This window comes from Phragmites australis, chromosome 23 (assembly GCF_958298935.1).
Source record: "Phragmites australis chromosome 23, lpPhrAust1.1, whole genome shotgun sequence".
NCBI lineage: Eukaryota > Viridiplantae > Streptophyta > Magnoliopsida > Poales > Poaceae > Phragmites > Phragmites australis.
In genome coordinates, this window is record NC_084943.1 from 4,891,521 (window position 1) to 4,911,101 (window position 19,581).

At 45.3% G+C, this 19,581-nt stretch overlaps 2 protein-coding genes across 2 annotated transcripts; one reads left to right on the plus strand and one right to left on the minus strand.

Annotated features, from left to right (window-relative positions):
- The first annotated feature begins 5,156 nt into the window (after positions 1–5,156).
- On the plus strand, positions 5,157–5,825 carry LOC133905694 (secreted RxLR effector protein 161-like). The gene has a single exon (XM_062347456.1). It carries the CDS (start codon positions 5,157–5,159, stop codon positions 5,823–5,825), a length of 669 nt encoding a protein of 222 aa, XP_062203440.1.
- A 964-nt stretch (positions 5,826–6,789) lies between these two features.
- On the minus strand, positions 6,790–9,197 carry LOC133906488 (uncharacterized). Its single transcript, XM_062348411.1, has one exon. It carries the CDS (start codon positions 9,095–9,097, stop codon positions 6,995–6,997), a length of 2,103 nt encoding a protein of 700 aa, XP_062204395.1. The 5' UTR covers positions 9,098–9,197; the 3' UTR covers positions 6,790–6,994.
- Between the last annotated feature and the right edge of the window lie 10,384 nt (positions 9,198–19,581).

A 19,581-nucleotide genomic window follows, 5' to 3' on the forward strand; every position in this document is an offset into this window, starting at 1 on the left:
GCACTTTGGTGGCTTGGATATCTTCTCAAGTGTCTCTACGTTTCTCTGAACTCTAGCACTTTCAAATGACTAAGTGGGTGGGTATTTATAGCCTCAAACTCACCAACTAGCCGTTAACCCAATGGCTCAGAAAAGCTGTTAACACCAGATTATCTGTTGACAACAGTAGTACAAACATTGGACAATCCGGTGTGTACATCATCAGAAACTAGCTGTTGGACTCCCACTCAAAGTCATCCTGAACACCGGATGCTCTAGTGAGATCTTTAACTCCATCACTGGACCTTCCGGTGAATTCACTTGAGTCAGACCGTGCCACTTCTTCTCTGCAAGAAATTCTTCGGTGTGTTGATCTTCAGAGCACCAGACCTTCCTGTGCGTTGTTTTTCATTCTTCAACACTTTCCATTGCTTCTGCAAAAAATACTCCGGTGTGAACATTCCAAGCACTGGACTCTCCGATTAGGTCTTCATCTTTTCCTCTGCACTGGAAAATACTCTAGCGCACTTCCTCCGGTGTGCACAAGCCAAACACCAGGTGCATCTTGAGCTTCCTATGCATGGACGTGGTTGACGCGAGCTTGCCTGAAGAATTACCTCTGAAGCTTCTTTGAGATCCATCAATCGTTGGAAATCTACATTTTAAGCTTGATTCTGAATATGTTGTAAATGTAAACCAGTTTGACATAGAATTTTCCTACTATTTTCACTTTAGCAACGTCACCCGTATTTATTGTCCTGTGTTGTAACTTTTTTTTTTTTTGGCCCAAGTCACTATAATCTATGTTCTTATCTTGCATGTGGTATTGTCTTCTTTTGCATACGGTAGCATAGCTGTAGCTCCTCTGTAATGAAATGATATGCATGGTTCTCACCATTCTTACATTGTGTATGAGAAGAAACAAAAAGCTCACTGCAACAATTTTTAACTACCTCTGTCAAAGTTTGTCTGTGTTAGCACTTTTTCAGATTAAGAGGAACATAGCTACACTTGATTAGCTATCAAGTTAAATTGATACGAACTGATGCTACTCTGTTCTTAATCTTAATTATTATTTTTCTTCTATTGAAAACAGAATATACTACACTTGATCTTAGCTTCTCTCCTCTTCCATTTTAAATGATAGGAACATATACACTTGCTCTTGGCTAGCTAAGGATGATGTCTCACATCTGAATCAACAAGCATACACCTTTGTGTGCAAGACAACTGATAAGAACAAAATTTCTATCTTGTTTTAAAAGTCAAACGAGGTATGTACAAGCGACTGGTTGACCTCACCTTAGGATATCGACGTTTTCAATAGAATTAGCGACGAGGTATGTACTAGCTTTTTTCAATTCCATGTTTAAGTTGTTCATAAAACAAATAATTACTGTAGAAAATGTATTTTGTTTTCTTGGTGGTAGAACATGAAAGGGTGAAATTTGAGTAGTACTATTATACTAATTAAACTGAATAAGTTCAATGCTATTTTGATGAAGCGGGGATTTGCCAGTTTGACTGAAAAGTGTTATGGAACCAACTATTACTCCCTCATATACTGTTTATTGTCACTTTCTTGGAAATCAAAATTGAGGGATCTAGTGTATCATCTAGATTGTTTATAAATTCTCAGTTTTTCTAGATAAACAATAATCTAGTGATCGATTAGGTACTATAGGGTAGAAGAGGACATGTACCCTTAAGAAAACACAAGCATAGAGAATGCTCACACTAAAGAGCGCCCTGACACAAGATGGGGCAGATGCAAGTATGAGGTTGGATAGGAGCCCAAGCCTGTCATCCTCCTCCAACAACAGTGAAAGCGAACACTCGTGGCACAGTTCGAGCCCTGTTCCGTAAGAGTGGGAGAGCCGACGTCAAGAAAGTAGCGCCGACTACGATCTCGCTAAAGAAATATTGAGATGAGTCAATATATTTTATATTTCTTAAATAGAGAAATATTTTTTTTATTTATGTTAACTCCCCTTGTTTTCCCTAGAGGGTGGAAAGATCTTTGCGTCAATCATCTACGCCACAACCTTGCACTCTCTCTGTGCCTGAAACTTTGAGTCCCTCTGGGTCACTAGTGATACTATTAGCATATGCAATCCTTTTAATATCTACTATTTGAAACTTCAAATGATTATTTGGATATCTAAATGACATCAAATGAAAAACCATTCAACTGTTATAGATCTCGTCGAGGGCTATAGTTTTGATATAAAGTTTGTCCCCATACAACTTTGTATGAAAAAGTTATGAATTTTTTAAAATAAGCTGTCATCCATTATCACTGCCGGCTCTAGCCACGAGCCGACAGTGATAGTATCACTGGTCTTCAGTAAGGTAAATGACATTTACATTTACACATAGCAGGACAATTGGTCTTTAGTAAGGTAAACGACATTTTAGAACTGAGAACCACATCCCTACTTTTCTCAATATCTGTGACCTGTGAGCTAGACGACAAGGACGACGTGACTTAACACTTATACGCAGCATGCCTAAATTTTGGTGTGACTTCACACTTACACAAAGCAGAACAATTGACATGACCAGTGGTGACAACCTGCAGGTGTGTAAATTGTAGTGTGACTTCACATTTACACAGAGCGGGACAACTGATCTTCAGTAAGGTAAACACAATTTAAAACTGAGAACCACGTCCCTGCTTTTCTCAATATCTGTGACCCATGAGCTAGACGATAAGGACGGTGTGACTTAACACTTACATGCATCATGCCTAAACTGTGGTGTGACTCTTCACACTCAGTAGGCAGTCACACACATCATGCTTATATGCAAATGTGGATAGAGCCATGCATATGCACTTACACTTACTCAGTAGGCTCTATAAAAGGACATGCATAGTTGATGTGGAAGTACCAAGGGAGACTCATCGTCAGTCTACATGCAATAAGGAAACTATAGAGAACAAGGTAAGCTTAACGACAGCAAGCACATTCATAGATTTATATGACTTATTCTAAGTCTAATATTAATTCAAATGTCCATGGTTTTATTTAAGATATGATCTATATTGTATGCTTGGCATTTCTTACATAAGCGGTACCAAAATATTTAGACATAATTTGCCTTGATTGTACTTCATAGAATTAACTATGATTCCAGGAGAACTACATGGCAAAATTAACCATAAGCTACCTGAAGACCCTATCGCAAAATGTGGATCAACTTGGACTGGAGAAACCAAAAATAACATATGAGGAAAGAGAGAATAGGATGTTTCATGCTGCCGTAGAAGTGGACCTTGTTAACCGGGTATCTAAGGGATTTAGAGGCCCACGAGAATTCACAGTAAGGTCAGCAATTTCTGCAGGAAGAGCTATTGGGAAGGCTGCTCGTAATGCTGTCAACAGTTTGGGAAAATATGGCCTCGTTAAGATCAATGATTTCAGCGGGAAAGAGTTGAAACTATGGAATAAAAGAGGAATAAGTATCACCATCACCTGGGTAGGGCTAGGTATGCCCCCAAAATTACTGAATGGAGGAGACAAGAAGAAGAGGCTGCCCGGATTGAGAAATTTAACCCATTGAAAAATTGTGATGAGCGAAGTAAGAACTGGGTGTACGCTCAGTCAGAATGTACCGAGGATGGGGACTTAGCCTTCAAAAGCCCCGAGACCATGGAAGTGACCCAGACCATACGAGAGACTGCTAACATAGGCTCTTTAGAGCCCAACAGGGAGAAAGACCTACTTACCTAGGCCATGAGGAACAAGAAACACCCAAGTCGCACTCAACAAATAAAATCAAAAGTGGGCTAGAAGCATGAGTTTCTAGACGCTGTGGGCTAGTACAAGGCCCATAATAGATACAAGAAGACCAATTCATGAAAATGTAAAATGAAAACGAGAAGAAAAGGACGACATTAATGACTACAGAGCAACCAACCAGCCTAGGCTTTCAGAGTAATGTCGGGTCCATGCAAGTCGATAACTGGAGATATCATGTGGATGATATCACAGAGGTTACCCCTTGCATGATACATGTTCTGGTCAACAAGGGAGACTTCGCTGTCGAGGCTGCAACAGGCTAGACCATTCTAGGTTGTGTGTTCTACAATCAAGACATTTTAGCCAGTTACACTAAGGTAAAAGTGGATTCAGTACAACCACTTTTTATGAAGTACAAGCTAGACAACAGCACACCTGAGGGTATCGAGATTTCAATGAGGCTATTTGCATCTTCATTATGTAACCAAGACGAGATATCATCTTCAGTCGTGAGCAGTCGCAATCTCCAGCGTTTTCGCCTCCGGCACCTTCACCCCTATGCCTAGCCTCTCCGCCTCCAGCACATTCGCCTCTGCAACCAACATCATCTTCACATCTGGCACCTTCGCCCCCGCGCCGCCCAGCATCTTTGTCTCCGCACCCAACCTCTTCGCCTCTGGCACATTCGCCCCCACGCCCAGCATCATCTTCACATTTGGCACCTTCACCCATGCACCTAGCCTCTCCACCTCCGGCACCTTCGCCCCCGCGCCCAACAACATCTCCTCATCTGGCACCTTCGCTTGAGCATCTAGCACCTTTGATTGCTCAGGCATCTTTACCTCATGCTTTACCGTCTGTGACTTCGGCACCTCCACCTCTAACACCTTCACCTGAGCATCGGAGAGTCCCTATCATGGTTACCCCAAACGAAATGACCCTAACATCTCTGATGAAGAGGTAGATTTTGTCCTCCGAAACAAAGGCATCATCTACTCAGGAATCTCTAGCGGAGTTCAAAGCCCGCTTGGTCGCCAAGGGATATGTGCAGCGTCAGGGTATCGACTATGAGGAAGTGTTTGCCGCGGTAGGGAGGATGGAGTCAGTGCGTGTGTTGCTGGCCGTGGCTGCTCATCGGGTCTGGTTCGTGCACCATATGGACGTCAAGTCAGCATTTCTCAATGGAGAGCTGGCAGAGGAGGTGTATGTCGTGCAACCTCCCGATTTTGTCACCGCTGGGCATGAAGGCAAAGTCTGAAGCTGCACAAAGCACTCTACGGACTTCATCAGGCTCTGAGGGTGTGAAACACCAAGCTCGACGCTAGCCTGCACACGCTCGGCTTCATAAGGAGTGAGTGCGAGCACGGGCCGTACACATGCGATGTCCATGAGTCATGTTTGGTGGTGGAGATCTACGTAGACGATCTCATCATCATGGGAGAGTCCGCCAACGAGATTGAGGTGTTCAAATCAGAGATGAAGGCACTCTTCCACATGAGTGATCTGGGGATGCTCTCCTACTACCTAGGCATTGAGGTGAAGCAAGGGCGGTGCAGCATCGAGTTGTGTCAGACCGCCTATGCCAAGAAGCTGCAACCCGTGTTCGACACCAATGGAGACGCACCTGAAGCTTTCCAAGCAGAGCACTTCATGACGATCGACGCGATGATGTACCGCAGCCTCATCGGCAGCCTGTGGTACCTGGTGTATGCATGGCCTGACCTCGCGTTTGCCATGGGGTACTTGATTAGATTCATGGAGGAGCTGAAGCATGAGCATATGACGGCGATGAGGCGCCTACTCCAGTATGTCCCTGGTACAATCAACTACGATTTGGCACACACGAGGAGTGATGCAGAGCTCTGTCTTGTGGGCTACAGTCACAGTGACATGGAGGGGGATGTCGACGACAGGAAGAGCACAACGGGGATCATCTTCTTCCTCGGTGGCAACCCAGTGTCATGGCAATCACGAAAGCAGCGCATGGTGGCCTTGTCATCGTGCAAGGCAGAATACATCACTGGAACAGCTGCGGCATGCCAAGGCGTATGGCTCGGGCGGCTACTCGGTGATGTGCTCGGTGCCAAGACTACCCCGCCATAGCTCCAGATGGACAACATGTACTTGACTACACTTAGTAGAAACCCAGTGCTCCATGACTGGAGTAAGCACATTGACACTAAATTCCATTATATTAAAGAATGTGTTGACAGTGGGATAATCAGCTTGGAGTTCGCGAGTACTCAAGAGCAACTCAAGGATGTTCTGACAAAGCCGCTCGAGGGGGGGGGGGGGGGCAAATTTCAGGAGCTTCGCGAGCAAATTGGCGTCACCAAGCTCAAATGAACAACACCATAATTAGGGGGAGATTGCCAGATAATCCAGGCATTGTTCATTACTCTTGTTTAGTTTTTTTTCAGTTGTTATCTTGGTTAGCGTCAGTATATTTTGGTTCGGTCAGAGCTCGATCCATTCGGTCCGAACGCATCCTTTGTTGGTTCGACACGTGCGCGTTCATGTGGGAACGGTTGAGTCTGAGTCATGCATGCGTGGCATGAGCGGAGCGGGGGGATGGCGTCACTCATGGAGTTCGTGGTGCGCGCGTCGCGGCCACAAGGCCACGTTCTGTAAGTTTGTTGCTATTTAAGTTGAAGATAGAGTTGGAAAATGCGGTTGATCACGCCGCACCAAATTCTCTGTATTTTCACCGTGTTCATTGAGTTGCAGTTCGTGCTCGTTTCCGGCGAGCAGACTAGCTCCTGCGAGCGGTGGTCCGAATAGAGCATGCTCGGCAGTGTGCGTACCTCGGCAAATGAAATGGGTGAACTGCATGTTATGTACCCAGCACCGAACGGCGAACGAGGCATTCGGGGCGGGATTGCAAACGCCTGAAATTAGAAGTAAATTTGCACAAATTTATATTTTACATTTGGAATTTTTTGTCAAAGCGGTATATTTTACCATTAATTCACTGTGGCAGATAAACTGAAGGAAACGCTCGCATTATATATGAGAAATTAAATACAATCGATCAGACCATTGTTATGCAGACAAATTAACACTCCATCAGAGCTTGAGGCTCAACTTATTCAGCCACGAATCAACGCGCGCTCAGACGACAGCAAGCAGCTAAGACGTACGGAAGACTATCAAGCAAGCAAGAACACACAGAGCAGGGCAGGCATGCAGTGCATGCAGCGGCGCCAACAAACAAACAAACACGCAATGACACAAACAAACAGGTAGCACACCGGACCGGACCCCTTGATGAATCAGTAACTCAGCGGAAACTTTCTCTTTGGCGGCTGCGTCTTGTTCTGCTCCTCGGTTGCTTGGGTATCAGTCTCCTTGTCGTCGCCGTCTTCCGGTTCCGGCATCTGCAGCTTGTCGGCCAGGTTCTTGGCCCCCTTGAGCGAGATGCCGAGCCAGACGAAGGAGAGGAACTCCCCGCCCTCGCCCAGGCTCTTGGCGTGCAGGTACCCCCTGCACATGCTGGCCGAGTAGCAGAGCATGCCCAGCCACACGCGGTACATCAGCTCCCACCGCGTCTCGTTCTCCTTGTCGTCGCGAATCTGCAGCAGCGCCTTGGCGAGCTCGCATGCGTCGCGGATGAGAGGGTATGACGCGCTGCCGCTTGCATACTTCGCTTCGCCTCCGCGCATGATCTTCTCCGCTATGCTGTTGTCGTCGTCTTGTGCTGTTAGCACGGTGTCGGCAGCAGCAGCAGCACCGTGCTTCTCCTTCTTGCCTTGGAGGATGGACTTGATGTTGTGCATGGCTTCGGTGAACAGATGCTGCCTGCTGCCGGTCATCAGCATCTCCGGATGAGAATACAGCAGGTACGCCATGTAGTTGGATATCGCCTCCGTGCATATCTCACGAAGCCGTTTGTCGTGCGGCGGCCGGCACCGGAAGCCATACGGGGGCTCCCTGCGGAAGACGAGGTCGGTGGCGATGTGCCAGATGAGGACGCTCTCGTCGAACGACGACTTGCACAGGTTGCGCCGTATCTCGGAGTCGGGGCCGATTTTGCCTTGCAGATCCTCGTCCAGAGTCCAATTGCGTTTGGTGAAGCTTCTGTAGCTGGCGAGGTCGGCGTTCTCTACATTTCTGGAAGCATCTACCAGTGCTGATGTGATGAACTCCGAGACCGTGCGGTACATGGAATTGCTCTCGTGAACGAAGTAGCCTTCCCTCAAGCCGACGCGCGTGGCGCACTTGCGCAGCCACCCGGTCCACCCAGCCCACCCGGCCCACCCGGCCAGCCTCGGGAGGACCGAGCCAATGAGGTTGTACGCGGGAAGCGTCTCGCACAGCGCTGGGAGATCTGTTGTGTACATCAGCCTGTAGAGCAGCTCACTGATCAGCACACCAAGGACGTCCAGCACGGCGGTGAAGCACAGGAGGATGTACGTCGTCCTGACATCGGTGCGGCTGTAACCCTGCTTGACGCTCATCGCAAAGAGCACGATGGCGGCGATGTACAGGGACGGGACCAGCAGCACATGGCAGACCAAGTACGCAGGAGTTAAGAGCACATTGGCTCTTGTGTAGATGAGCCCGAACGCTCGACGCAGCCAGCGCCTAGGCTCCTCCTTCCCTGTGAAGGGCCTGAACACCGCCAGAACTTGGTACTTCTTCTTGCTTCGTTTGTTGAGATGGGAGACAGCAGCGTACAGTGACAGGTCTGAAAGTATCATCTGGACTTTGTCTCCGTCCGACAAGATAGATGCATCCCCTCGTGGCATCTCTTTCCAACACTTATACCTGTCATCCAGCTCGGCGAAGCAGCACTCCAATCCACGAGGCCTTTTCCTCTCTCCTTCTATCAGGGACGACACGGCCACCAGCCGGTTGATGCTGGCCCTCTTGAGAGCCCATGGCTTCTCGCAGAAACTGAGGATCCCAACGATGAAGAGCAGGATTGCAGACACCAACAGCCTGCGGTCGCTGTCGCTGGGCCACGACTTGTAGAAGGCGTACACAGCAACCGTGACCTGGGACACGAGGGTCACGGTGTGCCGTGTCCAGAGCTCGTTGTCTTCGATGTTGTAGGCGGTGATCTCCTCCCGCCCACCGAGGTGGACGAGGATGACAGGAGCCCACAGGACCTCCAGGGAGCTCGCCTTGCCCCCGTACTCGCAGGCGCTGCTCCCCCTGGCGTGGCGGTTGAAGAGTGTGGCAAGAGCGTAGATCGACAGAGCGTCGCTACTGATGTACGCCAGCCAGATGATCTTTCTGAGCAAGGGCGGAATGATGTATTTGCGCATGGGGGCAGCCAGCAGGAGGAACCACTGAAGGCCAAGGCTGCCGAGGACGAGGATGCGCAGCTGCCACACGTCCCACCATTGCACAGCACGCGCGATATCGATCATCTTGTCTTTTTCCTCTCCCCCGTGTGTTTGTTTGTGGGTGTTTCTCACACTCTCATTCTATCACTCAAGGTTCGTACAAGCAGGTGCACAAGTTTAGAGGCCCATGCATGCAGCAGTGCTGTCAATTCAACGGCCGAACAAGTATAAATTCGTTGGCATATTCTGACAAGAGTTACATTGTCATACAAGACAAAGACAAAAAAGAAAAAGAATAAGAAAAGAGAAAAAGGCAGAAGACTCTACGCTGTGCACGTAAACTTTACTTCTGTCGCTCGCTGCCCTTTGCGTGTCCTTGGTAATATTCAATGCCCTTGCGTGTTAGCGGTGATATATATCTATTCCCTTCCTTATTTGTCAGTTATTCCTGTCCCTAACTTTGCATGCATGTTTGCCATCTTTCGTGACGATCACTGCTGTATGGATCCCCCAACCGCTACTTTGAAGAAATAGCATTTGATGCCAACTGGCCAGCAGTCGACACAGAGAATTTGGGGACCAAATATTCCCCCTGTTCTTCCTTATTGTCTTCTTCAACATTTTTTTGGGTACCTGTCTTCATGCAAGACCAAAGGTTCTAAATAGCTAGCTATAGGTACACAATAGTTGCAGAATAGTTGTCTTGCACCTCAAACACGTGAAGCAACGAGCAAATTAATCTTCCCCTCTGTGAGCTATAAGTGCTATAGCCCTAAATATCTCCGTTATTTGTTATAACTCGTAGCTGGAGATACCTCCATATGTACCCTTTAGCCCAAAAACAAAGTCAATTTTGTAATCCGACTTTGCTAGAAGGCCTAAAAAACATATTTCTTATAAGCCTGAAATAACCTAGTAAGATAGCATATCTTGCTCTTTTTCAGTACTCCAACATTTATACTTCTAACTGATTAAGTACTTATGTTAAAAAATATTATGACTTGTAGTCTTATTATATTATATTTAGTACTTTCTTATGTACTTTCACTTCATAAATCTTCAAACATGAACTATACTATGTAAAAAATTTAATATGTCAGATTTGCTAATACTAAAACGCTACGAGGGATAGCTCCTGCAATAGCTTCAATAGCTTTTCTAGGACCGTGCTGCAAAGCCATGAAAATCACGATTTAAAAGCTTGTGCGAAACAATGACGAAGAACAAGAATTTAAATGTCATTTTCGTTTTCTAAAAGAAAAATACCATAAATACATAAAAGAGCTAATGTTAGATCTTTGCATATTTCGGAGGGCAAATCCTATAAGGCAATCTTTGGAGTGTAAATTGTAAAGATACACTATGTGAAAAAAAAACTAAGGATGACGGGTCATAATAGATATGGGTGACAGTTTCCGTACCGTCACCTTAAACACGTCACTGATGATAAATCATTGGTGATGGGTCCTTACACATCACCAATAAAATCATAAGTAATGGGTTGTAATCGTAACTCCGTCACATATGATCGTTTCCCATGCACTGGAGAGAAAGACATAAGTAATGGATAACCACTTCACCTATCACTTATATCTTTCACCTATGAGCTGAGGAGAAAGACATAAGTGATGGGTTAATAAGTTACCCGTCACTTATGTGTAGCTTAACTGGCATAATTGTATTATTTTCTGGCTACATCCTGGAGAATAGCTAGGATTTGGCAGCCATCTTCTCCCTACAAATAATAGCAACGCATCCAATTCCATATGGACAAACACACTTATATAAAAACTCGCTTCATCACACAGAATTACAAATGTTACAAAGTTCCAATCAATTGATTTCAGAATCACAAATGTTACAATGTTCCAATCAGCTCATATTACATAAGACCTCACATTCTAGGGATTCTATAGTGGAACCCGCTGTGTGGGCTGATAACTTCAGACACTATGAAGTCGGTTATCCGTCATCGAATCTCTAGGAGTATACCATCGTCGAAAAAAGAAGCTGAAAAATCCTGCATAATTTGATATGTAACCAATGTCATATTATCATTGAATTAAACTAATTACTAAAATTAGTTACGAATGATCTCATTTTGAATTTACACCGGGGGATTTGATATCCTTCATGCGGAGCGTGAGGAGCATATTCCACGCAACATAGAATCCACAAGCGTTGCCCGGTGGTTGTTGGTGGTACTGCTGAAAAGAAATTTTATTGTTAGATCAAAAGGAAAAAACAGTAATATAGTCTGTTTGGTAGCACTTACAGTGAACCCGGTCTTATATGTCAGTCTGCGGCTGTCTTTCACGTTGTACTCAGGTTGAGCTCGAAGGTACTTATCAAAAGTCCTGCATGAAGAGGGGGCGATTAGGGAGCATTTGAATGTTAGAAAAGTTAAATATTTAACTTAAGTTAGACATAACTTATACGTCGAGGAGTCCTTTTACAACATTGTAATCGCGCTATCTAAGTTCGCCTTTTGGTGCTACTGGTCTTGACGAGTCAAAGTACCACACCAAGTTCCACTTAAGGCAAATAACCAGTAAGACCCAATAGCCACTGGTGTTGTGAGCACCCAGCAGGTAGTGTATTTTGGAATATTGTTGCATTACTCTGGCCACATGGTCCACAACATAGTCGAGGTGAAGTTTGATGACGATATTGTAATTGCCTCAGGGTCAAGAAATGTTATATTCGAAACTTAGTAGTATTAATTAATGAATATCTAGTTTCAAGGAACTTACAATGTGAAGATCCATAATAACGATACGCCCAGGGCATTGAGGTTGAAGAGGCCGTATAAATCATTGAAACCCACAATGAAGTAGCTATCGTCATTAGTTAAGAGGTGGCATCGTTTTTATTGTATGACTATGGATTGACCATTGCTGTGTCTAGCAGCTTGCATGTAGTAATTATGCAGGTCGACACATGCTTGTCCCACCCATCCTAGCTCATCTACCCTCATCAAGGGCTTTCTATATTGGAATTTCGTGTTGGCACTAGTCCACGCTACTCCAATGTCCATGGACTTCTTCGCCAGTACAATCTCCTTCAACATCTTCGCTAGATCCTTCTTAGAGCCTTTCTTCTTGGCTTCCTTTTCTTTCTTCTTTGGGCTCTTTGGGGGAGACGTAATTGGATCTGGAAGGGAGGCTGTCAGATGCGGAGGAGAGGGTAGTGAAGCTAGCTTCTCTAGAGGAGGAGAATGCAGTGAAGCTGCCTTCTCTGAAAGTGAGGGGCGCAGTGGCGGTGCACTCAAAGCCCGTCCAAACTGGGATGCCCTGGAGACCATGATGACATCCCTCTTTCACTGGCTCCTTTGACGAAGAGCTTCACCCAGTGTTGTAACTTCATCATTGGGGGGGGGGGGGAGCTCCAACATGTGATCAATAACATTGCTATGTACCATGTCCATCGTAACTATGGTGTAGCCATCACGTATCGAGACCATGTGTAAGATACGAACGTCTGAAAACACCTGGCCCCTTATAACCTCGATGAGATACCCGCCATGCCTGATTACAAGGTTGCAAGGCGTGAGCCCTTCTAGTAGGTCCAAAACTTGGCATCCAAGGTCAAATCAGAAGATCACAAACCGAAAGACTCATGCACTTCCTAGAACAACAATATACTCAGAGGATCAATCAAGTTCTAACTATTGTACTCAGCTATCTAGTCTAAAATCAGTTCATGTCGTCATCATCAAGCATTTATCCACAAGCAACTGTACTGTTCAACTCAAGAGGGAGGTAAAAACTCACAGTGAGACACACTGAAATGCGTGAAGAAGAGAGGCTACCTCAACCAAAATCGGTTCAGCCTTGTTTATTGTACCACCAAAATACAATAAATCAGAATCCAGTCTACCACCAGAACCAAAACAAGCCATTGTGCATTCTTTCTGTTCGACGGTAGTTAAACTACGTTACTAAATCACACAGGACTAGAAGAAAGTTGATTCCTGGGACATCATTGTTCGCAAAATTCCCATAAAAAAACAAACAAAAACCAAAAATGTGATCTAATATTATATAGACCAGCAAGGAGTTTACCAATCTCAGCAACTTGGATGGAAACTGCCACACGTCCCACCATTGCACAGCACGCGCGATATCGATCATCTTGTCTCTTTCCTCTCCCCCGTGTGTTTGTTTGTGGGTGTTTCTCACACTCTCATTCTATCACTCAAGGTTCGTACAAGCAGCTGCACAAGTTAGAGGCACATGCATGCAGCAGTGCTGTCAATTCAACGGCCGAACAAGTATAAATTAGTCTCAAGAAGGGTTGGCATATTCTGATCAGAGTTACATTGTCATACAAGACAAAGACAAAAAAGAAAAAGAATAAGAAAAGAGAAAAAGGCAGAAGTCTCTACGCTGTGCACGTAAACTTTACTTCTGTCGCTCGCTGCCCTTTGCGTGTCCTTGGTAATATTCAACATTTTTTTTGTACCTTTCTTCATGCAAGACCAAAGATTCTAAATAGCTAGCCATAGCTACACAATAGCTGCAGAATAGTTGTCTTGCACCTCAAACACGTGAAGCAACGAGCAAATTAATCTTCCCCTATATGAGGTATAAGTGCTATAGCCTAAATATCTCCGCTATTTGTCATAACTGGTAGCTGGAGATACCTCCATATGTACCCATAAGCCCAAAAACAAAGTCAATTTTGTAATCCGACTTTTCTAGAAGGCCTAAAAAATATATTTCTTATAAGCCTGAAATAACCTAGTAAGACAGCATATCTTGCTCTTTTTCAGTACTCCAACATTTATACTTCTAACTGATTAAGTACTTTTGTTAAAAAAAATTATGACTTGTAGTCTTATTATATTATATTTAGTACTTTCTTATGTACTTTCACTTCATAAATCTTCAAACATGAACTATACTACGTAAAAAATTTAATATGTCAGATTTTCTAATACTAAAACGCTACGAAGGATAGCTCCCGCGCAATTGCTTCAATAGCTTTTCTAGGACCGTGCTGCGAAGCCATGAACATCACGATTTAAAAGCTTGTCCGAGACAATGACGAAGAAGAAGAAGAATTTAAATGTCATTTCATTTTCTAAAAGAAAATACCATAAATACATAAAAGAGCTAATGTTAGATCTTTGCATATTTCGTAGGGCAAATCCTATAAGGCAATCTTTGGAGTGTAAATGGTAAAGATACATTACGTGAAAAAAAAATAAGGATGACGGATCATAACGGATACGGTGACGGGTCCCGCACTATCACCCCAAATACGTCACTGATTACTAGTAATAGATGACAGGTTCTTACGCGTCACCAATGAGATCATAGGTGACGGGTTGTAACCGTAACCCCGTCACATATGATCATCTCCCATGCACTGGGGAGAAAGGCATAAGTGATAAAGAACCACTTCACCTGTCACTTATATTCTAATATAAGTGACGAGTAACTAGTTTACACGTCACTTATATCTTATACCCATGAGCTGGGGAAAAAGATATAAGTGACGGGTTAATAAGTTATTCGTCACTTATGTGTAGCTTACCTGGATAATTATATTGTTTCTTGGATACATCCTGAAGCATAGCTAGGATTTAGCGGTCGTCTTCTCCTTACAAACAATAGCAATGCATCCAAATCCATATGGACAAACACACTTATATAAAAACTCGCTTCATCACAGAATCACAAATGTTACAAAGTTCCAATCAATTCATTTCATAATCACAAATATTACATAGTTCCAATCAACTCATGTTACATAAGACCTCACAACCTAGGGATTCTATAGTGAAACCCGTTGTGTGGGCTGATGACTTCAGACACTATGAACTCGGTGATCCGTCGTCGAATCTCCGGGAGTATACCATTGTTGAAAAATGAAGCTAAAAATTTCTACATAATTTGACACGTAACCAATATCATGTTATCATTGAATTAAACTAATTACGAAAATTAGTTACGAATAATCTCATTTTGAACTTACATAGGGGATGTGATATCCTTCTTGTGGAGTGTGAGGAGCATGTTTTACGCAACATAGAATCCACATGTGTTACCCTGTGGTTGTTGGTGGCACTGCTGAAAAGAAAACTTATTATTAGATCAAAAGGAAAAAAACAGTAATATAGTCTATTTGGTAGCACTTACAGCGAACCCGGTCTTATATGTCAGTCTACGGCTGTCTTTCGTGTTGTAGTCAGGTTGAGCTCGAAGGTACTTATCAAAATCCCTGCATAAAGAGGGGCCGAGTAGGGAGCATTTGAATGTTAGAAAAGTTAAATATTTAACATAAGTCAGGCATAACTTATACGTCGAGGAGTCCTTTTACAACATTGTAATCACGCTATCTAAGTTTGCCTTTTGGTGCTACTGGTCTTGACGAGTCGAGGTACCACACCAAGTTCCACTTGAGGCAAATAACCAGTAAGATCTAATGACCATTGGTGTTGTGGGCACCCAGCAGGTAGTGCATTTTGGAATATTGTTGCATTAATCTGGCCACATGGTCCACAACATAGTCGAGGTGAAGTTGGATGACAGTACTGTAATTGCCTCGAGGTCAAGAAATGTTATGGGCTCCTTGTTGTTCTTTGTTTCTTTCATCAAGTATCCACAGATAAGAACATAGTTATATTCAAGAATTAGTGGTATTAATTAATGAATATCTAGTTTCAAGGAACTTACAATGTGAAGATCCGTAATAACGATACGTCCATGGCATCAAGGTTGAAGAGGTCGTATAAATCATTGAAACCCACAATGAAGTAGCTATCGTCATTAGTTAAGAGGTGGCATTGTTTGTATTGTATGACTATAGATTGACCATTGCTGTCTCTAGCAGCTTGCATGCAGTAATTATGCAGGTCGACACATGCTTGTCCCACCCATCCTAGCTCATCTACCCTCATCAAGGGCTTTCTATATTGGAATATCGTGTTGGCACTAGTCCACGCAGCTCCAATGTCCGTGAACTTCTTCACCGGTACAATGTCCTTTGACATCTTCACTAGGTGCTTCTTAGAGCATTTCTTCTTGGCTTCCTTTTCCTTCTTCTTTGGGCTGTTTAGGGGAGATGGAATTGGATTTGGAAGTGAGGCTGCCGGATGCAGAGGAGGGGGCAGTGAAGCCAGCTTTTCTGGAGGAGAAGGCAGTGAAGCTACCTTCTCTGAAAGTGAGGGGCACGGCGGCAGTGCACTCAAAGCTCGTCCAAATTGGGATGCCTTGGAGACCATGGTGTCACCCCTCTTCCACTGGCTCCTTTGGCGAAGAGCTTCACCCAGAGTTGTAACTCCATCATTTGGGAGGGGGGGAGCTCCAACACGTGATCGATGGTATGGCTATGTACCATGTCCACTGTAACCATGATGCATACATTATGTATTGGGACCGTGTGTAAGATACGAACGTCTGGAAGCACCTGGCCCCTTACAACCTTGATGAGATACCCAACAGGCCTGATTACATGGTTGCAGGGCGTGAGCCCTTCTAGCAAGTCCAAAACTTGGCATCCAGAGTCAGATCGGAAGATCACAAACTGCAAGACTCATGCACTGCCTAGAACAATAATATACTCAGGGGATCAATCAAGTTCTAACTATTGTACTCGGCTATCTAGCCCAAAATCAGTTCATGTCATCGTGATCGAGCATTTATCCACAAGCAACCGTACTGTTTAGCTCAAGAGGGAGGTAAAAACTCACAGTGAGACACGCTCAAATGCATGGAGAAGAGAGGCTACCTCAACCAAATTCGGTTCGGCCTTGTTTATTGTACCACCAAAATACAATAAATCAGAATCCAAGCTACCACCAGAACCAAAACAAGCCATTGTGCATTCTTTCTACTCGACATTAGTTAAATTATGTTACTAAATCACATAGGACTAGAAGAAAGTTGATGCATGGCACACTATTGTTCGCAAAATTCCCATAAAAAACAAACAAAAACCAAAAATGTGATCTAGTCCTATAGACTAGCAAGGAGTTGACTAATCTCAGCAACTTGGATGGAAACTGCAACACGTTGTATATCTATCAGGTAAAAACTACATCATCTCACAAATCCCAGCCACCTGGCGTCGTCTCCAAACATCCCTACACTGAAAACCCTATGGAAAATACATCAATATCTACACTAATCCAAACATCCGCACCTAATTCATGTATAGATCACAATACTGAATAGTAGGGGGGACATAAAAATATTGTTCTCAGACGTTCACTATAGTTTGCTCTAGAACAACTAGGTTTCTGCTCCCAAACATATCACTGAGTACATCAAAATTGGACTAGATACTAAGATCACACCTAGAATTATAATATGACTATCATGCTCTGAAATATAATAAGCAACCCTGGACAGTGTTACAAGCAAAATCAGAGTAACAGAAGGGAAAACAAAAACTATATACCTAAAATAAACTGAGCTGCAAACCGACAAACTGAGAGATAGTAAACAATCTAATTCTACAGCTCAAACTGACCAGTAGCACGTAATCCAGGGATACAAGCAAATAGACAGTGCACATCTAATTTCCAAAACTTGGCATTCAGGGTCAGACCAAAAGATCACAAATCGCAAGACTCATGCACTGCCTAGAACAACAATATACTTAGAGGATCAATCAAGTTCTAACTATTGTACTCAGCTATCTAGCCCAAAATCAGTTCATGTCATCATCATTGAGCATTTATCCACAAGCAACCGTACTATTCAGATCAAGAGGAAGGTAAAAACTCATAGTGAGACACGAACTAGTCTAGCAGCAACTAAACGTAACCACTTATTGAACACTTCAAATCAAAGATGGGGGAGGAGATGGAGGAGGAGGAGCGGGGGCATACATGATAGATATGGGAGGTGGACGATGGGCTCGATGGAGATGTGGGGTTGTCGGAGGGTGAACTCCTCAAGTGGGGATCCGGAGAGACCCCTTTGAGATTCGGCTGGGGGATGATTCTGAATCCATTTCGCAAGTGAAATAAATGGGAGTAAATGAGATGCAGGTGAAGGTGGAACGATCGGATGCAGGAAGTAGTAAATGCTCAGGGGATTTTTAGACAGGTTCGGGCCGCATTGAGCGTAACACCCTACTCCTGTGTGTATGCTATAAATGCTCTGAGAATGTCTCTCTGAGTATCTGCTGGGTTACAAGAATATTTGTCTAGTCTAGAGCTTCATGATCCTTGTTCTTCGACTGATCTAAGCTTCTGTCTTGTGTTCTTCGAGACTTGTCTTCGGTTGATCCCGAACTCAACTCAGCTCGTACTGAACTTAACTACTGTCGAACTGGACTTCCGTTGAATCGGTTTTCTCCGGGGAGCCCACCCCGCCTATATACCCGCTGGGACAGTGGCGTGCCCAAGAAGGATAGCGCGAGTTTCAAGGTGCCATAAATGAAAAGAAACCATCATGAGCTGCTGCACGAGGTGACAGAGAGGGTTGAAAACGTGCCCCCGTCCGGTCTTGTTCGTCATCATGCCGTTTTTCAACGGGCGCCGCGGGAAGGGCCCATCAGGCAGCCACCGAGCAGCCCGGCATGCCCGCCTGGTCAGAGCAGGTCTGACACAGCAAGGCGGCAGGCGGGGCACCTCGAGCTCTGCGACGTTATCCCGAGGCGCGCCGGATGACGCGCGATGGGACCCGTGCATTAAATATCCCCACGCCTCCCCACCAGATCGTGGTAGGGGCTGACAGCAAGCGTGGGGGGAGCAGTTGGAGGTGACAGGCCATGCGCCCTCTTAAATGCAGCATCGGGCCTCTTACCAGCTGACACCTCACCGCTAGGCCTCTGTGGGGACCACCGGCGAAGGGCTTCTCAGGCCCTCAGAGAACCGAGTGCTCGGGGGCCACTATTCGCAGCCCCAAGCACTCTCTCCCGGATAAGCCCTTTCTTGGTCCTCGGGGAACCGAGTGATCGGGGGCCACTATTCACGGCCCCAAGCACTCTCTCCCGGAACTAACTATTCGGGTCCTCGGGGAACCGAGTGCTCGGGGGCCACTGTTCATAGCTCCGAGCACTCTCTCCCGGAACTGACTGTTTGGGTTCTCGGGGAACCGAGTGCTCGGGGGCCACTATTCACAGCCCCAAGCACTCTCTCCCGGAACTTGGCTTTTCTTATCATCGGGCAACTTGGGTGCTCAGGGGCTACTGTTCACAGCCCCGAGCACCCTCTTCCCGGTACTTGGTCTTCTCGGGTCATCAGGGAACTCGGGTACTCGGGGACCACTGCTCATGGCCCCGAGCACCCTCTCCCGGGACTTGGTCTTCTTGGACCTCGGGGAGATAACCCCCGAGGGAGGGCGCCATGTGGCACTCTGCTGTCCTAGCCTCGGGACTCGGGGACCCCCAGGCCCATTGGTAGGTGATGACCCAGAGACTGCGAATGGGGCCCTCATCTTCATCGAGACCAATCCCAGCACCGATGCCACGTGGCCTATTCTCAGACACTGGTCTCTCTGGGCCAGGCTTTTGGTACGGCCCAGCGGGGAACCGAACGGACGTGTGTCCACCCGTCTCCCGAGGCGCGTGATAATGAGGCGAGCGGCGCGTGTGGCAACCGCGCAGAT

Bases quoted from the DNA above. Each gene is read 5' to 3' on its own strand.
- LOC133905694 (XM_062347456.1), top strand. From the start codon at position 5,157: ATGGGAGAGTCCGCCAACGAGATTGAGGTGTTCAAATCAGAGATGAAG.
- LOC133906488 (XM_062348411.1), bottom strand. From the start codon at position 9,097: ATGATCGATATCGCGCGTGCTGTGCAATGGTGGGACGTGTGGCAGCTG.